The 15489-nt window shown below is 33.9% G+C and overlaps 1 protein-coding gene across 1 annotated transcript; it reads right to left on the reverse strand.

The window, feature by feature from the left end:
- Nucleotides 1-2613: 2613 nt before the first annotated feature.
- On the reverse strand, nucleotides 2614-11106 carry LOTGIDRAFT_159801 (hypothetical protein; the record flags this gene model as incomplete). The annotated part of the gene is made up of 6 exons (XM_009054514.1): nucleotides 2614-2852; nucleotides 3271-3474; nucleotides 6191-6394; nucleotides 9332-9394; nucleotides 10628-10766; nucleotides 11098-11106. 6 exons carry the CDS (start codon nucleotides 11104-11106, stop codon nucleotides 2614-2616), a joined length of 858 nt encoding a protein of 285 aa, XP_009052762.1.
- Nucleotides 11107-15489: the final 4383 nt, after the last annotated feature.

A 15489-nucleotide genomic window follows, 5' to 3' on the forward strand; every position in this document is an offset into this window, starting at 1 on the left:
TCAGAGTTATTAAATCCCTCGTCATCACACAGTCCGTGATTACTCAACTTCATAGTAAAATACTGCAGTTGTCTTTTTGACCCTGAAATTAAAGAATCGGTCAACAATTTTTTATGAAAAATCATTAAATGTAGAACGTTTTGAATACGTTTCCATTCCAATTCAGCAATGTCCTCGATACACATAACATATTTAGAAAACCTCTTTAAAATTCCTTTAATTGGTTGAGAGTATATTTATATATATTTTATATGAATTAAATATGGATGAAATAACAACCTCGAAAATAGATTAAAAGTGTTTCATTTTACCAAGAATTGATGACAACCCTCGTTACCTATATATTTTACCGTGAGTAAAGCAAGTACTTTTACTTTTTCTTTATATATATATATATATATATATAATTTTCAATGAGTCTGCCAAAATATCGTTCTCCAAAAATAATGAACACAGGTAGCATGATAAACTTGATAAAAAATTAATCAAAATAAACTTACATTCACCTGGTGCAAAGTTGTAGATCTTAACTTCCTTGAAATTATATATTTGTTGAAGGTCCACACACCACCATTTCGGGGTGCGCTGTCCATCATGAGAAAGGGTCTTGACATCACCATCTACTCCATGACAGGCTGGGTATTGTCCTTTATCATATAAACTGGACATTGCCGCTGGCTTTCCAAAAGCTACATTGTTTTTATCTAAAAACATAGAAAACATGAACGCAATATTTGACAAAATCAAAGTGATATTATTATTTTTTATATAAACCACAAGAAACGTTTTCAGTTCATAAAATACACGAACTACCGACAAGCTTTTAGTTAAAAAAAACGGAGAAACACTACCGACAAGCAACGCGCCTTCAGTTCACAAAAACACATCAGCAACCTTGAGCTACTTTCAGTTCATAAAAAACCCATGAGCTATATAGACAAGCAACGAACTTACTAAAACATCGACCTACCAAAAACGACCAATGAAAGCGTGAAGCGACGATAAACTGGGCACAAAAACGATCAGGAAACGACCTCAAACTATTTCGGTTCATGTTCTAGTAAGTACGCCTTAATTCGTAAACACATGAGCTACCGACAAACAACAAAACTTTAGGTCATAAACATACAAAACACATGAGCTACCGACAATCAACAAACCTTTAGGTCATAAACATACAAAACACATGAGCTACCGACAAACAACAAACCTTTAGGTCATTAACACACAAAACACATGAGCTACTGACAAACAACAAACCTTTAGGTCATAAAAACACAAAACACATGAGCTACTGACAAACAACAAACCTTTAGGTCATAAAAACACAAAAGCAACGAGCTTTTGAATCATAAAAAATACACAAAAGCTAAAGATATAATAGAAATATATTAATAACAGTTATACCTTCAGGTAACGAGGTGTATGTTACCATTCCAGCGTCCACAGAAACTTTCATACAGATAACACTTTCTGTGTATGGTATGAAACCCAAAAGAGTGACAGGTGCCCGATTGCCTGCACAAATGTGCACAATATAGTGTATTAGGAGCATCCAACGACGAATTATAGTTGGGTATTAGTTTGTCTCGACGGTATAATGTAAATTCTTCAATACTCAAACAAGCATAATTTAGTTGAATAAAACAAGTAATGTAGACAATAACAATTACAAACACCATTGTAACTGCAATTACTTTAAGCTGTATTCGAATATCAGAACGTTTTGGTAAAATTGACTGCAAATATCCAACAGCAACTGCGTGTGCTAACTTAAGAAATAAGTTATATAAGGCGAAGTGAAAAAAAAAACATTGGAGCTGTGAACAGAGTGTGGATTTTGAGCTCAAACCTTTTAGCCATTGGTGCTTCTAAACCAAACATTACCGAAGAGTTTTGAAAAAAGGCTTGAAAGAAAGACTTCCAAAGAGAAGTACCATCAGGTGTTTCGAAAAGAGTATGCATTGTCTGCTTTAGACGCGACACCTGCCACTACCACAGGGGTAAACATCATGAGATACAACCAGATCAATTCATGCCTGACCAGACTCAAGTATGCTATTTATATCGAGGTACCAGGTTCTACCAATTAGTACTATGCTGTCAAATGCCAAACTAGAGACAAGAAAAATACAATAAAACACATGAACACAAGTTTTATTAACAGTAATGGTTGTACGAGTATATCTATGTACAATTAATGTTCTTAGATCTTTTAACAAAAATCATATTGGAAAAACTTACAAACTTTTTCTCCTCTGCTAAATATATTCTTACACATGTATATTCTAAAAAAAATGCCGAGCTTTCTGTGAAAGCGAATGTAAGGAGTTTTAGATCTAGAGAAATATTCGGCGAAATTTGACATTTTTAGAATTTTTTCAAAGGGACCAATCACAGTTTACTCTCATAAACGGGAATTTGTTTAGCTAAGCTAATCAGTCAAAATGATGAGTCTTATTTTTGAGACACTGCCATATATAGAAAAGACATTTATAGAAATAAAAAAGACATTACTAGTTTGATATTCGTACATTTCTAGTATTTCTGAAAACTATTTACATATATTCAGTACTCGAAAGACTGTTTCTAAAGCAATTCTATTTTGTTCCCTTAAAGAGCACTGACCACCATCTCTAAGAAATGAAGGTATATACTGGTGCTGTGAACAGTAAGATAAATAAAGCGAGAAATGAAAGGTAAAGATGAAGTACAGTGAGTAATGTTATATATGAACTGGGCATCGGGCAGATTATCCTGGTAGCAAACTTCAGAGTTATTAAATCCCTCGTCATCACACAGTCCGTGATTACTCAACTTCATAGTAAAATACTGCAGTTGTCTTTTTCCCCCTGAAAATAAAGAATCGGTCAACAATTTTTTATGAAAAATCATTAAATGTAGAACGTTTTGAATACGTTTCCATTCCAATTCAGCAATGTCCTCGATACACATAACATATTTAGAAAACCTCTTTAAAATTCCTTTAATTGGTTGAGAGTATATTTATATATATTTTATATGAGTTAAATATGGATGAAATAACAACGTCGAAAATAGATTAAAAGTGTTTCATTTTACCAAGAATTGATGACAACCCTCGTTACCTATATATTTTACCGTGAGTAAAGCAAGTACTTTTACTTTTTCTTTATATATATATATATATATATATAATTTTCAATGAGTCTGCCAAAATATCGTTCTCCAAAAATAATGAACACAGGTAGCATGATAAACTTGATAAAAAATTAATCAAAATAAACTTACATTCACCTGGTGCAAAGTTGTAGATCTTAACTTCCTTGAAATTATATATTTGTTGAAGGTCCACACACCACCATTTCGGGGTGCGCTGTCCATCATGAGAAAGGGTCTTGACATCACCATCTACTCCATGACAGGCTGGGTATTGTCCTTTATCATATAAACTGGACATTGCCGCTGGCTTTCCAAAAGCTACATTGTTTTTATCTAAAAACATAGAAAACATGAACGCAATATTTGACAAAATCAAAGTGATATTATTATTTTTTATATAAACCACAAGAAACGTTTTCAGTTCATAAAATACACGAACTACCGACAAGCTTTTAGTTAAAAAAAACGGAGAAACACTACCGACAAGCAACGCGCCTTCAGTTCACAAAAACACATCAGCAACCTTGAGCTACTTTCAGTTCATAAAAAACCCATGAGCTATATAGACAAGCAACGAACTTACTAAAACATCGACCTACCAAAAACGACCAATGAAAGCGTGAAGCGACGATAAACTGGGCACAAAAACGATCAGGAAACGACCTCAAACTATTTCGGTTCATGTTCTAGTAAGTACGCCTTAATTCGTAAACACATGAGCTACCGACAAACAACAAAACTTTAGGTCATAAACATACAAAACACATGAGCTACCGACAATCAACAAACCTTTAGGTCATAAACATACAAAACACATGAGCTACCGACAAACAACAAACCTTTAGGTCATTAACACACAAAACACATGAGCTACTGACAAACAACAAACCTTTAGGTCATAAAAACACAAAACACATGAGCTACTGACAAACAACAAACCTTTAGGTCATAAAAACACAAAAGCAACGAGCTTTTGAATCATAAAAAATACACAAAAGCTAAAGATATAATAGAAATATATTAATAACAGTTATACCTTCAGGTAACGAGGTGTATGTTACCATTCCAGCGTCCACAGAAACTTTCATACAGATAACACTTTCTGTGTATGGTATGAAACCCAAAAGAGTGACAGGTGTCCGATTGCCTGCACAAATGTGCACAGCATAGTGTATTAGGAGCATCCAACGACGAATTATAGTTGGGTATTAGTTTGTCTCGACGGTATAATGTAAATTCTTCAATACTCAAACAAGCATAATTTAGTTGAATAAAACAAGTAATGTAGACAATAACAATTACAAACACCATTGTAACTGCAATTACTTTAAGCTGTATTCGAATATCAGAACGTTTTGGTAAAATTGACTGCAAATATCCAACAGCAACTGCGTGTGCTAACTTAAGAAATAAGTTATATAAGGCGAAGTGAAAAAAAAAACATTGGAGCTGTGAACAGAGTGTGGATTTTGAGCTCAAACCTTTTAGCCATTGGTGCTTCTAAACCAAACATTACCGAAGAGTTTTGAAAAAAGGCTTGAAAGAAAGACTTCCAAAGAGAAGTACCATCAGGTGTTTCGAAAAGAGTATGCATTGTCTGCTTTAGACGCGACACCTGCCACTACCACAGGGGTAAACATCATGAGATACAACCAGATCAATTCATGCCTGACCAGACTCAAGTATGCTATTTATATCGAGGTTCCAGGTTCTACCAATTAGTACTATGCTGTCAAATGCCAAACTAGAGACAAGAAAAATACAATAAAACACATGAACACAAGTTTTATTAACAGTAATGGTTGTACGAGTATATCTATGTACAATTAATGTTCTTAGATCTTTTAACAAAAATCATATTGGAAAAACTTACAAACTTTTTCTCCTCTGCTAAATATATTCTTACACATGTATATTCTAAAAAAAATGCCGAGCTTTCTGTGAAAGCGAATGTAAGGAGTTTTAGATCTAGAGAAATATTCGGCGAAATTTGACATTTTTAGAATTTTTTCAAAGGGACCAATCACAGTTTACTCTCATAAACGGGAATTTGTTTAGCTAAGCTAATCAGTCAAAATGATGAGTCTTATTTTTGAGACACTGCCATATATAGAAAAGACATTTATAGAAATAAAAAAGACATTACTAGTTTGATATTCGTACATTTCTAGTATTTCTGAAAACTATTTACATATATTCAGTACTCGAAAGACTGTTTCTAAAGCAATTCTATTTTGTTCCCTTAAAGAGCACTGACCACCATCTCTAAGAAATGAAGGTATATACTGGTGCTGTGAACAGTAAGATAAATAAAGCGAGAAATGAAAGGTAAAGATGAAGTACAGTGAGTAATGTTATATATGAACTGGGCATCGGGCAGATTATCCTGGTAGCAAACTTCAGAGTTATTAAATCCCTCGTCATCACACAGTCCGTGATTACTCAACTTCATAGTAAAATACTGCAGTTGTCTTTTTGACCCTGAAATTAAAGCAGCACCTTCACTATCCGTTCGATCAATGATACCTTAGTTTCAGAAACAGGAATATTCTAGGAATATTCAGTAATAGTGTTCACAGCTCATCGTCGAAATTTGAGCCTTCAAATCCATGTGTATCCATAAATTCGACTCGATTTTTAGTGAAACTATGCCATATAGAAAACACATATATAAGAATAGACAGTGAAATTTCTAGTTTGAGTTATATTTGAAGGAATTATGCAATTTTCCTGCGTTTTGGGACTTCTTAAGACTATTAAAACACATTTAAGACCAAAATCAATCCCCGAAAATGCCGACTGTTCCCCGTTGAAGAAAAGGTTTGAAGAATCAATAAATCTAGAACGTTTTGAGTACGGTTCCATTCCAATTCAGCAGTGTTCTCGATACAAATAACATTTTTAGAAAGCCTCTCTACAATTTTTTTAATTGATTGGAAGTAAAAATGTATATACAATCATCAATGAGTCTGCAAAAATATCTTTCTCCAAAATAATAAACACTTGTAGCATGATAAACCTGATAAAAAATTATTCAAAATAAACTTACATTCACTTGGTGCAAAGTTATAGATCTTAACTTCCTTGAAATTGTATATTTGTTGAAGGTCCACACACCACCATTTCGGTGTATCCTGTCCATCATGAGGAAGGGTCTTCATATCACCATCTACTCCATGACAGGCTTGGTTTTGTCCATTATGAAATAAAGTGGACATTGCCGCTGGCTTTCCAAAAGCTACATTGTTTTTATCTAAAAACATAGAAAATATGAACGCTATATTTGACAAAATCAAATTAATATTATTAGTTTTTATATAAACCACAAAAAACGTTTTCAGTTCATAAAATACACGAACTACCGACAAGTAAAGTGTCTTTAATGCAAAAAATACACGAGCTACCGACAAGTAAAGTGTCTTTAATACATAAAAATACACAAGCTACCGACAAGTAAAGCGTCTTTAATGCAAAAAATACACGAGCTACCGACAAATAAAGTGTCTTTAATACATAAAAATACACGAGCTACCGACAAATAAAGCGTCTTTAATACATAAAAATACACGAGCTACCGACAAGTAAAGCGTCTTTAATACATAAAAATACACGAGCTACCGACAAGTAAAGTGTCTTTAATACATAAAAATACACGAGCTACCGACAAGTAAAGCGTCTTTAATACATAAAAATACACGAGCTACCGACAAGTAAAGCGTCTTTAATACATAAAAATACATGAGCTACCGACAAATAAAGTGTCTTTATTAATACATAAAAATACACGAGCTACCGACAAGTAAAGCGTCTTTAATACATAAAAATACATGAGCTACCGACAAATAAAGCGTCTTTATTAATACATAAAAATACATGAGCTACCGACAAGTAAAGCGTCTTTAATACATAAAAATACACAAGCTACCGACAAGTAAAGTGTCTTTAATACATAAAAATACACGAGCTACCGACAAGTAAAGCGTCTTTATTAATACATAAAAATACATGAGCTACCGACAAATAAAGTGTCTTTAATACATAAAAATACATGAGCTACCGACAAATAAAGTGTCTTTAATACATAAAAATACATGAGCTACCGACAAGTAAAGTGTCTTTATTAATACATAAAAATACACGAGCTACCGACAAGTAAAGCGTCTTTAATACATAAAAATACACAAGCTACCGACAAAAAAAGTGCCTTTAATACATAAAAATACATGAGCTACCGACAAGTAAAGAGTCTTTAATACATAAAAATACATGAGCTACCGACAAGTAAAGCGTCTTTATTAATACATAAAAATACATGAGCTACCGACAAGTAAAGCGTCTTTAATACATAGAAATACATGAGCTACCGACAAGTAAAGCGTCTTTAATACATAAAAATACATGAGCTACCGACAAGTAAAGCGTCTTTAATACATAAAAATACACGAGCTACCGACAAGTAAAGCGTCTTTAATACATAAAAATACACGAGCTACCGACAAGTAAAGCGTCTTTAATACATAAAAATACACGAGCTACCGACAAGTAAAGCGTCTTTAATACATAAAAATACACGAGCTACCGACAAGTAAAGAGCCTTTGATACATAAAAATACATGAGCTACCGACAAGTAAAGAGTCTTTAATGCATAAAAATACACCAGCTACCGACAAGTAAAGTGTCTTTAATACATAAAAATACACGAGCTACCGACAAGTAAAGCGTCTTANATACATAAAAATACACAAGCTACCGACAAGTAAAGCGTCTTTAATACATAAAAATACACGAGCTACCGACAAGTAAAGCGTCTTTAATACATAAAAATACACCAGCTACTGACAAGTAAAGCGTCTTTATTAATACATAAAAATACACGAGCTACCGACAAGTAAAGCGTCTTTAATACATAAAAATACACGAGCTACCGACAAGTAAAGCGTCTTTAATACATAAAAATACACAAGCTACCGACAAGTAAAGCGTCTTTAATACATAAAAATACACCAGCTACCGACAAGTAAAGCGTCTTTATTAATACATAAAAATACATGAGCTACCGACAAGTAAAGCGTCTTTAATACATAAAAATACACGAGCTACCGACAAGTAAAGCGTCTTTAATACATAAAAATACACAAGCTACCGACAAGTAAAGCGTCTTTAATACATAAAAATACACGAGCTACCGACAAGTAAAGCGTCTTTAATACATAAAAATACACAAGCTACCGACAAGTAAAGCGTCTTTAATACATAAAAATACACGAGCTACCGACAAGTAAAGAGCCTTTGATACATAAAAATACACGAGCTACCGACAAGTAAAGCGTCTTTAATACATAAAAATACACCAGCTACCGACAAGTAAAGAGCCTTTGATACATAAAAATACACGAGCTACCGACAAGTAAAGCGTCTTTAATACATGAAAATACATGAGCTACCGACAAGTAAAGCGTCTTTAATACATAAAAATACACGAGCTACCGACAAGTAAAGCGTCTTTAATACATAAAAATACACGAGCTACCGACAAGTAAAGCGTCTTTAATACATAAAAATACACGAGCTACCGACAAGTAAAGCGTCTTTGATACATGAAAATACACGAGCTACCGACAAGTAAAGCGTCTTTAATACATAAAAATACACGAGCTACCGACAAGTAAAGCGTCTTTAATACATAAAAATACACGAGCTACCGACAGGTAAAGCGTTTTTAATACATAAAAATACACGAGCAACTTTGAGCTACTTTCAGTTAAAAAAACACAATACACACAAATACGGAACTTGCTAAAACATGAAGCGACCAGAAACGACCAAAGAAAGTGTGAAGCGAACATGAACCCAGCACAACAACGATCAGGAAACGACCTCAAACTGTTTCGGTTCATGTTCTAGTAAGTACGCCTTAATTCGTAAACACATGAGCTACCGACAAACAACAAACCTTTAGGTCATAAACATACAAAACACATGAGCTACCGACAAACAACAAACCTTTAGGTCATAAACATACAAACCCCATGAGCTACCGACAAACAACAAACCCTTAGGTCAATAAAACACACGAGCTACCGACAAACAACAAAACTTTAGGTCATAAAAACACATGAGCTACCGACAAACAACAAACCTTTAGGTCATAAACATACAAAACACATGAGCTACCGACAAACAACAAACCTTTAGGTGATAAAAACACAAAACACAAAAGCAACGAGCTTTTGAATAAAAAATACACGAAAGCTAAAGATATAATAGAAATATATCAATAACGGTTATACCTTCAGGTAACGAGGTGTATGTTACCATTCCAGCGTCCACAGGAGAAACACAATCCATCGGGAAACTTTCATACAGATAACACTTTCTGTGTACGGTATGAAACCCAAAAGAGTGACAGGTGCCCGATTGCCTGCACAAATGTGCACAGCATAGTGTATTAGGAACATCCAACGACGAATTATAGTTGGGTATTAGTTTGTCTCGACGGTATAATGTAAATTCTTCAATACTCAAACAAGCATAATTTAGTTGAATAAAACAAGTAATGTAGACAATAACAATTACAAACACCATTGTAACTGCAATTACTTTAAGATGTATTCGAATATCAGAACGTTTTTGGTAAAATTGACTGCAAATATCCAACAGCAACTGTGTGTGCTAACTCAAGAAATAAGTTATAAAAGGCGAAGTGAATAAAAAAACATTGGAGCTGTGAACAGCTCTGAGCGTGGCTGTTGAACTATTTGCAGATTTAACCTTTTAACCCTCGGTGCTTCTTAACCAACCATTGGCGAATACTTTTAAAGGAGGCTTGAAATTAAGTCACTTCCTCTGTAACCTCCTTGGGTTCCCAAGTTTAATCTGACATAATATTTTTTTTTTTGGTGATCATCATGAGATACAACCAGATCAATTCATGACTGACAAAACTTAAGTATGGTATGCGTATCTATGTATCTACATAATCAAAATGAATTTGTTTTTAAAAGGGTTAATTACAAACGGAGAGTACCACAAATACAATTAGAGAATTTATTTTACTGAAATCCGTACAGTAGTTTTATAACAGCTTCCAAAACGCATAAAGAACTTTACACGTTTACGTAAACTTTTTAAATAATTTAATGGCGTTAAAAAAAATGACTGATTTTTTTCAGTTAAAAGATTCAAATACGTAAAAGGGCACATTTTCTGTAGATTTTGGTTTAAAGTTCTTGCAAAAGGATTTTTCCCCCTACAAAAAAGCGGAATGCCCTTTTAACAATAGGTATTTTCTTAAAAATTGTATGAATTTTCAAATTTTCAAATAAAAGCTGACAATTGACTTGTTAAAAAATAACAAATAATTTATAACCATCTAGAGAATATTTTAATTTCAACTTAAGCGAAATGTACGGTTTAACATTTTCTGAAGCAATCGATAGTTAAATGAAGAGTAAACCAAACTTATAGATTTTATTTGAAACGCACCTTGGGAACGCAATACGGTCCCATATTTCGCAGGTAGATAGCGACTTTTTCTCTCATTTTCTTCACGTTTATCAGCGACCAAAACATTTTTAGTTTTAGTTTCCGCTAATACTGGTAGTCGCAGTCCGGTGTAATGGCGCTATTAACAGATCATATCTTACGTTATAGATCTTTCTCCTAGAATGTTCGCTTACGTTATAGATCTTTCTCTTCCGTTATATATCTTTCTCTTACGTTATAGATCATCTCTTACGTAACAGATCTTTCTCTTACGTTATAGATCATCTCTTACGTAATAGATCTTTCTCTTACGTTATACATCATCTCTTACGTTATACATCATCTCTTACGTTAAAGATCTTTCTCTTACGTTATAGATCATCTCAGATTACGTTATACATCTTTCTCTTCCGTTATAGATCATATCTTACGTAATAGATCTTTCTCTTACGTTATAGATCATCTCTTACGTTGTACATTTTCCCCTTACGTTGTAGATCATATCTTACGTTATAGATCTTTCTCTTCCGTTATAGATCATATTTTACGTTATAGATCTTTCTCTTACGTTATAGATCATCTCTTACGTTGTACATTTTCCAATTACGTTGTAGATCTTTCGCTTACGTTGCAAGACCCCCCATTGAAACGCCATTGGAAAAAACAGACCTTTCTTTTACGTTTTCACAATCAGTTCTCTTGATTTCCGTAACCTTTTTCAATCTTAGTTCTCTATGCTTACGTTTTTAACGTAACCGAACATTCTGTTTTATCGTTTTATACCTTTTTCCGTTTGTCATATGTCACAGAGATAAATATTTAATGAAAGCGTGTGTTGTGTTATCTTATAATAGTAAGAACTATATATATATCTCTGATGGTGACCCAAGATATTCAAATATAAACATTATAAGTTTTAAAATTAGTTTATCAGCTAATCATGTATCGGTAGCAACCAATACAAATGATAGACCGACTCGATAATTGACATTATTATCAGGAGTTGAATTAAGGTCTGCAAGATGCGTGGGGTTCGGCTAATGGCTATTATTACACATAAGGTTAAATAGTTCCAACTAAATATAGGGTGTAAACTCTAGTTCATTTCAACAACTCAACTAACTAGTACAAAAACAGTTTTGAGATCTTCTTATCTGAACTAGTGGGCTAATGAATTGTGCAGCGAGGGAAATTTTGCCATTGTCCAGGGATCTTTAACATGCACATCCTGTAGCACATGGGGCCTCGGTTGATTGTCCCATCCGAACGAATAGACGCTTTTTACAGAGCCTCAAACTAGTACAGAAACCATGACATTAAACTCTATTTCATTTCATCATCCTTATAAAATACAGAACGATATTTCCGTTTTCCTTTCTGAATCTCGATAAAGTGCAGGGAAGTAGAGCATAAAACTCCATTTCATTAACCACATGCCGTGAACAAGAGTAAAATCGGTCTCACGCCATCAGCTCTGTGCAGTATAAAACATGAACCTCATTATTCATTGTTTACATCTACTTTCTTTTAATCCTGATCAGTTTTTTCACGCCTTAATATCTACAAAGAAATTATCGATCAGAAATCGATACACGGAAATATCATGACCCCTGTTGAATGTAGGTGGTTTCATAACACAATTAAACAGAGTAATCTCCCTTTGAAGTTTCAAACGACCAACGCATCTTTTATCTTTGGTCTAATTCCTTCGTCAATATAATTATGTTAGTTCGATAGAGTCGGTGATAGATTTATCTTCATTTAGATTTATAAAGTTGAAAAATAGTTTTATCTCTTATCCTCTTGTACTCCGTGACAACATTGTATTAAAGTGTTACAAATGTTAAATGACAAATGTTTCAAGTGAAGATTCCATTTAAGCAAGAAATATTTCGCATGCAGTGCCTAAGTTGCTGACACTAACACGTGTCATTTCTCAAAAGACAATAGTTACATGTTATTTTCACTAATTAAAAAGCCAGAATACGTAAAACTAATGAGAAAACTCAAAAGGCAGTGATGGAACCTAATAAAAATGACACTTGTTATTTCAATTTATGATATGATTTATGAAATGGAATATGTTTATGTACTTCTTTCTGTCACATCTTTGTTTTTAATCCCACAGAGACTGAAAAAAAATGAAATGAAATGAATGGAGTTTTACGTCCTACTTTTCTGCACACAGGGCCTCGGTTTATTGTCCCATCCGAACGACTAGACGCTTTTTGTATGTCAGTCCCTCTTACCTACATCACTGACAGGGGTAAAAGGTATCAACTCGACCTATGCCAGGATTGAACCCTGGACCTTCAGGAAAGCATGTACATCACTCAGCCACCGCGGCTCCCCACACAGACTGAAGACGAACCCACATAAAAAATGCGAAACTAAATGATTTTAATCAGAATTAGCCCACAGAAAATAAAGGAAACGTAATTTCTATATGTAATAAGATTACATCTATCAGCTCGATGAGAGTGTGATATGATTGTGTTTAATTCTAGGTTAATGAGATTAAACCACACAATAAAACATAAAAATAGACACTACTAATCATAGTCCGATACGTACTGGCTATTTATTATCACGAAAAGACTGATTCATTGTCCTGACACAATTTCCACCATTGCATACTTCTGATACTCGTTGGCTCTATCTATTACTGGTGATAGTTAACATAGCATAGTCAAGACACAGTTTCCGTCAATGCAGACTTCATAGACTAATCTGATTTGTGCTGGCTCTGTCTAATATCACAAGTAGGCAAAATTTCCCTCATTAAACACTGTATGATGTTGCCCACCTTTATAGGTTTTATCCGGAATAAAACCTAGAATGTAAGACCTCATTCAATTTCATTCATTTTTAACTCATAACCTGTAAGAATAGGAATGTTCATCATAAGATAATTTACAATCGCACAACAGACAGAATAAGGATTCATTTTGCCGAACCTCTTGACAAATTTATGTACAAATTTCCCAAATGTGACTGATTGTGATCAACTCATTGCAATGATCCACTGGGCTGAAAGATGCTTGCTGTCAAATATCGGAAATTACTAGTTAATGAAAAAAGAAAACGAAATAGTTGAAAAACATCTGTTCAGCCTGTTGCTTGATTTACCCATACACCATGTAGGAACAGAAAATAGGGCGGAAAGCTCCATTTTACATGATTTCTTTGTCCAGAAATATTATCGAACATTTCAAAAGAAGAGAATAATCTTATTGTGTAAAAATTCATTAAATTAAAAAAAAATTCATCGATCCCTGAATTCTAAATCGTATCTCAGTTCAAAATTATTTAATCTTGACCTAGTTACAATGACACCATATTGATTTTGATTTGATAATCAATTTCATTTTTCAATTTCACACAGGTGGGAATTTGTGTTTTAAATTAAAATTCCTAAATCTTAATCAAATTTCGGCGGTGACTGTACTTTAATCTAGGGTCTGTTGGTGAGAATCAATAACCAATTCCTGATAAAATTAACAAATCCTGGCGAAATCCAAATTCGTCAGCGTTATCAAAAAACGTGTCTTACATGAAACGCTTTGATTGGTTAAAAATAACGTCATTGGAACCGACTGTTGTTGAATCTGTGTTAGATTACAGTGGAGACGTAATGTATCGGAAACGAAATTAGATTCTTTGTTGTCAGAAGGTATCTTACCCTGTCTGTATCTATTACCTGATGTTACCTTAAGACCAAACGCCTGTTGTTGTTGTCAGTAGGTAATGAATATGCCAATCTATTTAAAACCAGATTATAATTTCAAAGGGAGTGTCATATTGTTTTAATTTGGGTTTCGCTATCCCACAATTCGTCAATGTTTTCAAGAAACAGATTCTACATGACCAATTTGATTGGTTAAAAAAACCTCATTAGAACGGGACTGCGGTAAAAAGTTGTTAGATTAGGGTGGAGTCGTAAAATCGGAAAAAATGGGACCGAAATTGAAATCTGATTTTGATTAGATTGGTCTAATTCTAACCACAACCCTAGAATCTATATTAGAACAACAATAGGTATTAATATAAATGATAATTATAATACCTATATAAAGCTATATAAAACTTTCTGATCGATATTATAACACGGAATCTATGTCATATATACCCACCAATATATGTTATTAGGTTAATCAACTTATATAATGGTAAAGAATGGAAATGAAATCAATGGAGCTTTACGTTCACTTTATTGCACCTGTTTGGGTTAATGAAGAAGGACAACGCCATGCAGTGTGTAATGATGGAAATTTTGCCAGGACAGTGGCATTAAAGTACTCTTTATACGTTTTCATTTATAGATAGATCTTTCACATGCACAGCCTGCGAACACAAAGGACATCGTATACAATTATCATTATAAGCTACGTCACAAGGCTAAAAGCTCCAGGACCCTTACCCCTAAGTCTAATACACGCCCCGAGAAAAGCCTAGGCCAGCCACGACCGCAATTGTAGTACAGCTATTGTCATCAGCTAAGTCGCAGGGGCCGAAACCCTTAGACCCAAACCCTTAAGCCTATATATTTGCCAACGAGGTCAACCAAGGCCCCTAAGTCTATATGCGCCCCTAGGGCCGACAAAGGCCACATATTCAATGTACATATATTATGATAATTGAGATTATCTCCAATGATGTGTATGAAATTCTATAGAATAACTAGGGCATAGTTAGATAAAGTGTGTTTTGTTTAGTGAATTTGTTTAGATAATACAGCTATAATATAATATACTCGATATCATGGGGAGTATTAAAGTTGATCTTCCATATTTGGTCCTGTTCAATTAACACGATAAGAGTCAGTGGCGGAGCCAAGGTATAGATGGGAATTTTACTCACTA

The sequence above is a fragment of the Lottia gigantea genome (genome assembly GCF_000327385.1).
Source record: "Lottia gigantea unplaced genomic scaffold LOTGIsca_22, whole genome shotgun sequence".
Classification (NCBI taxonomy): Eukaryota; Metazoa; Mollusca; class Gastropoda; family Lottiidae; genus Lottia; species Lottia gigantea.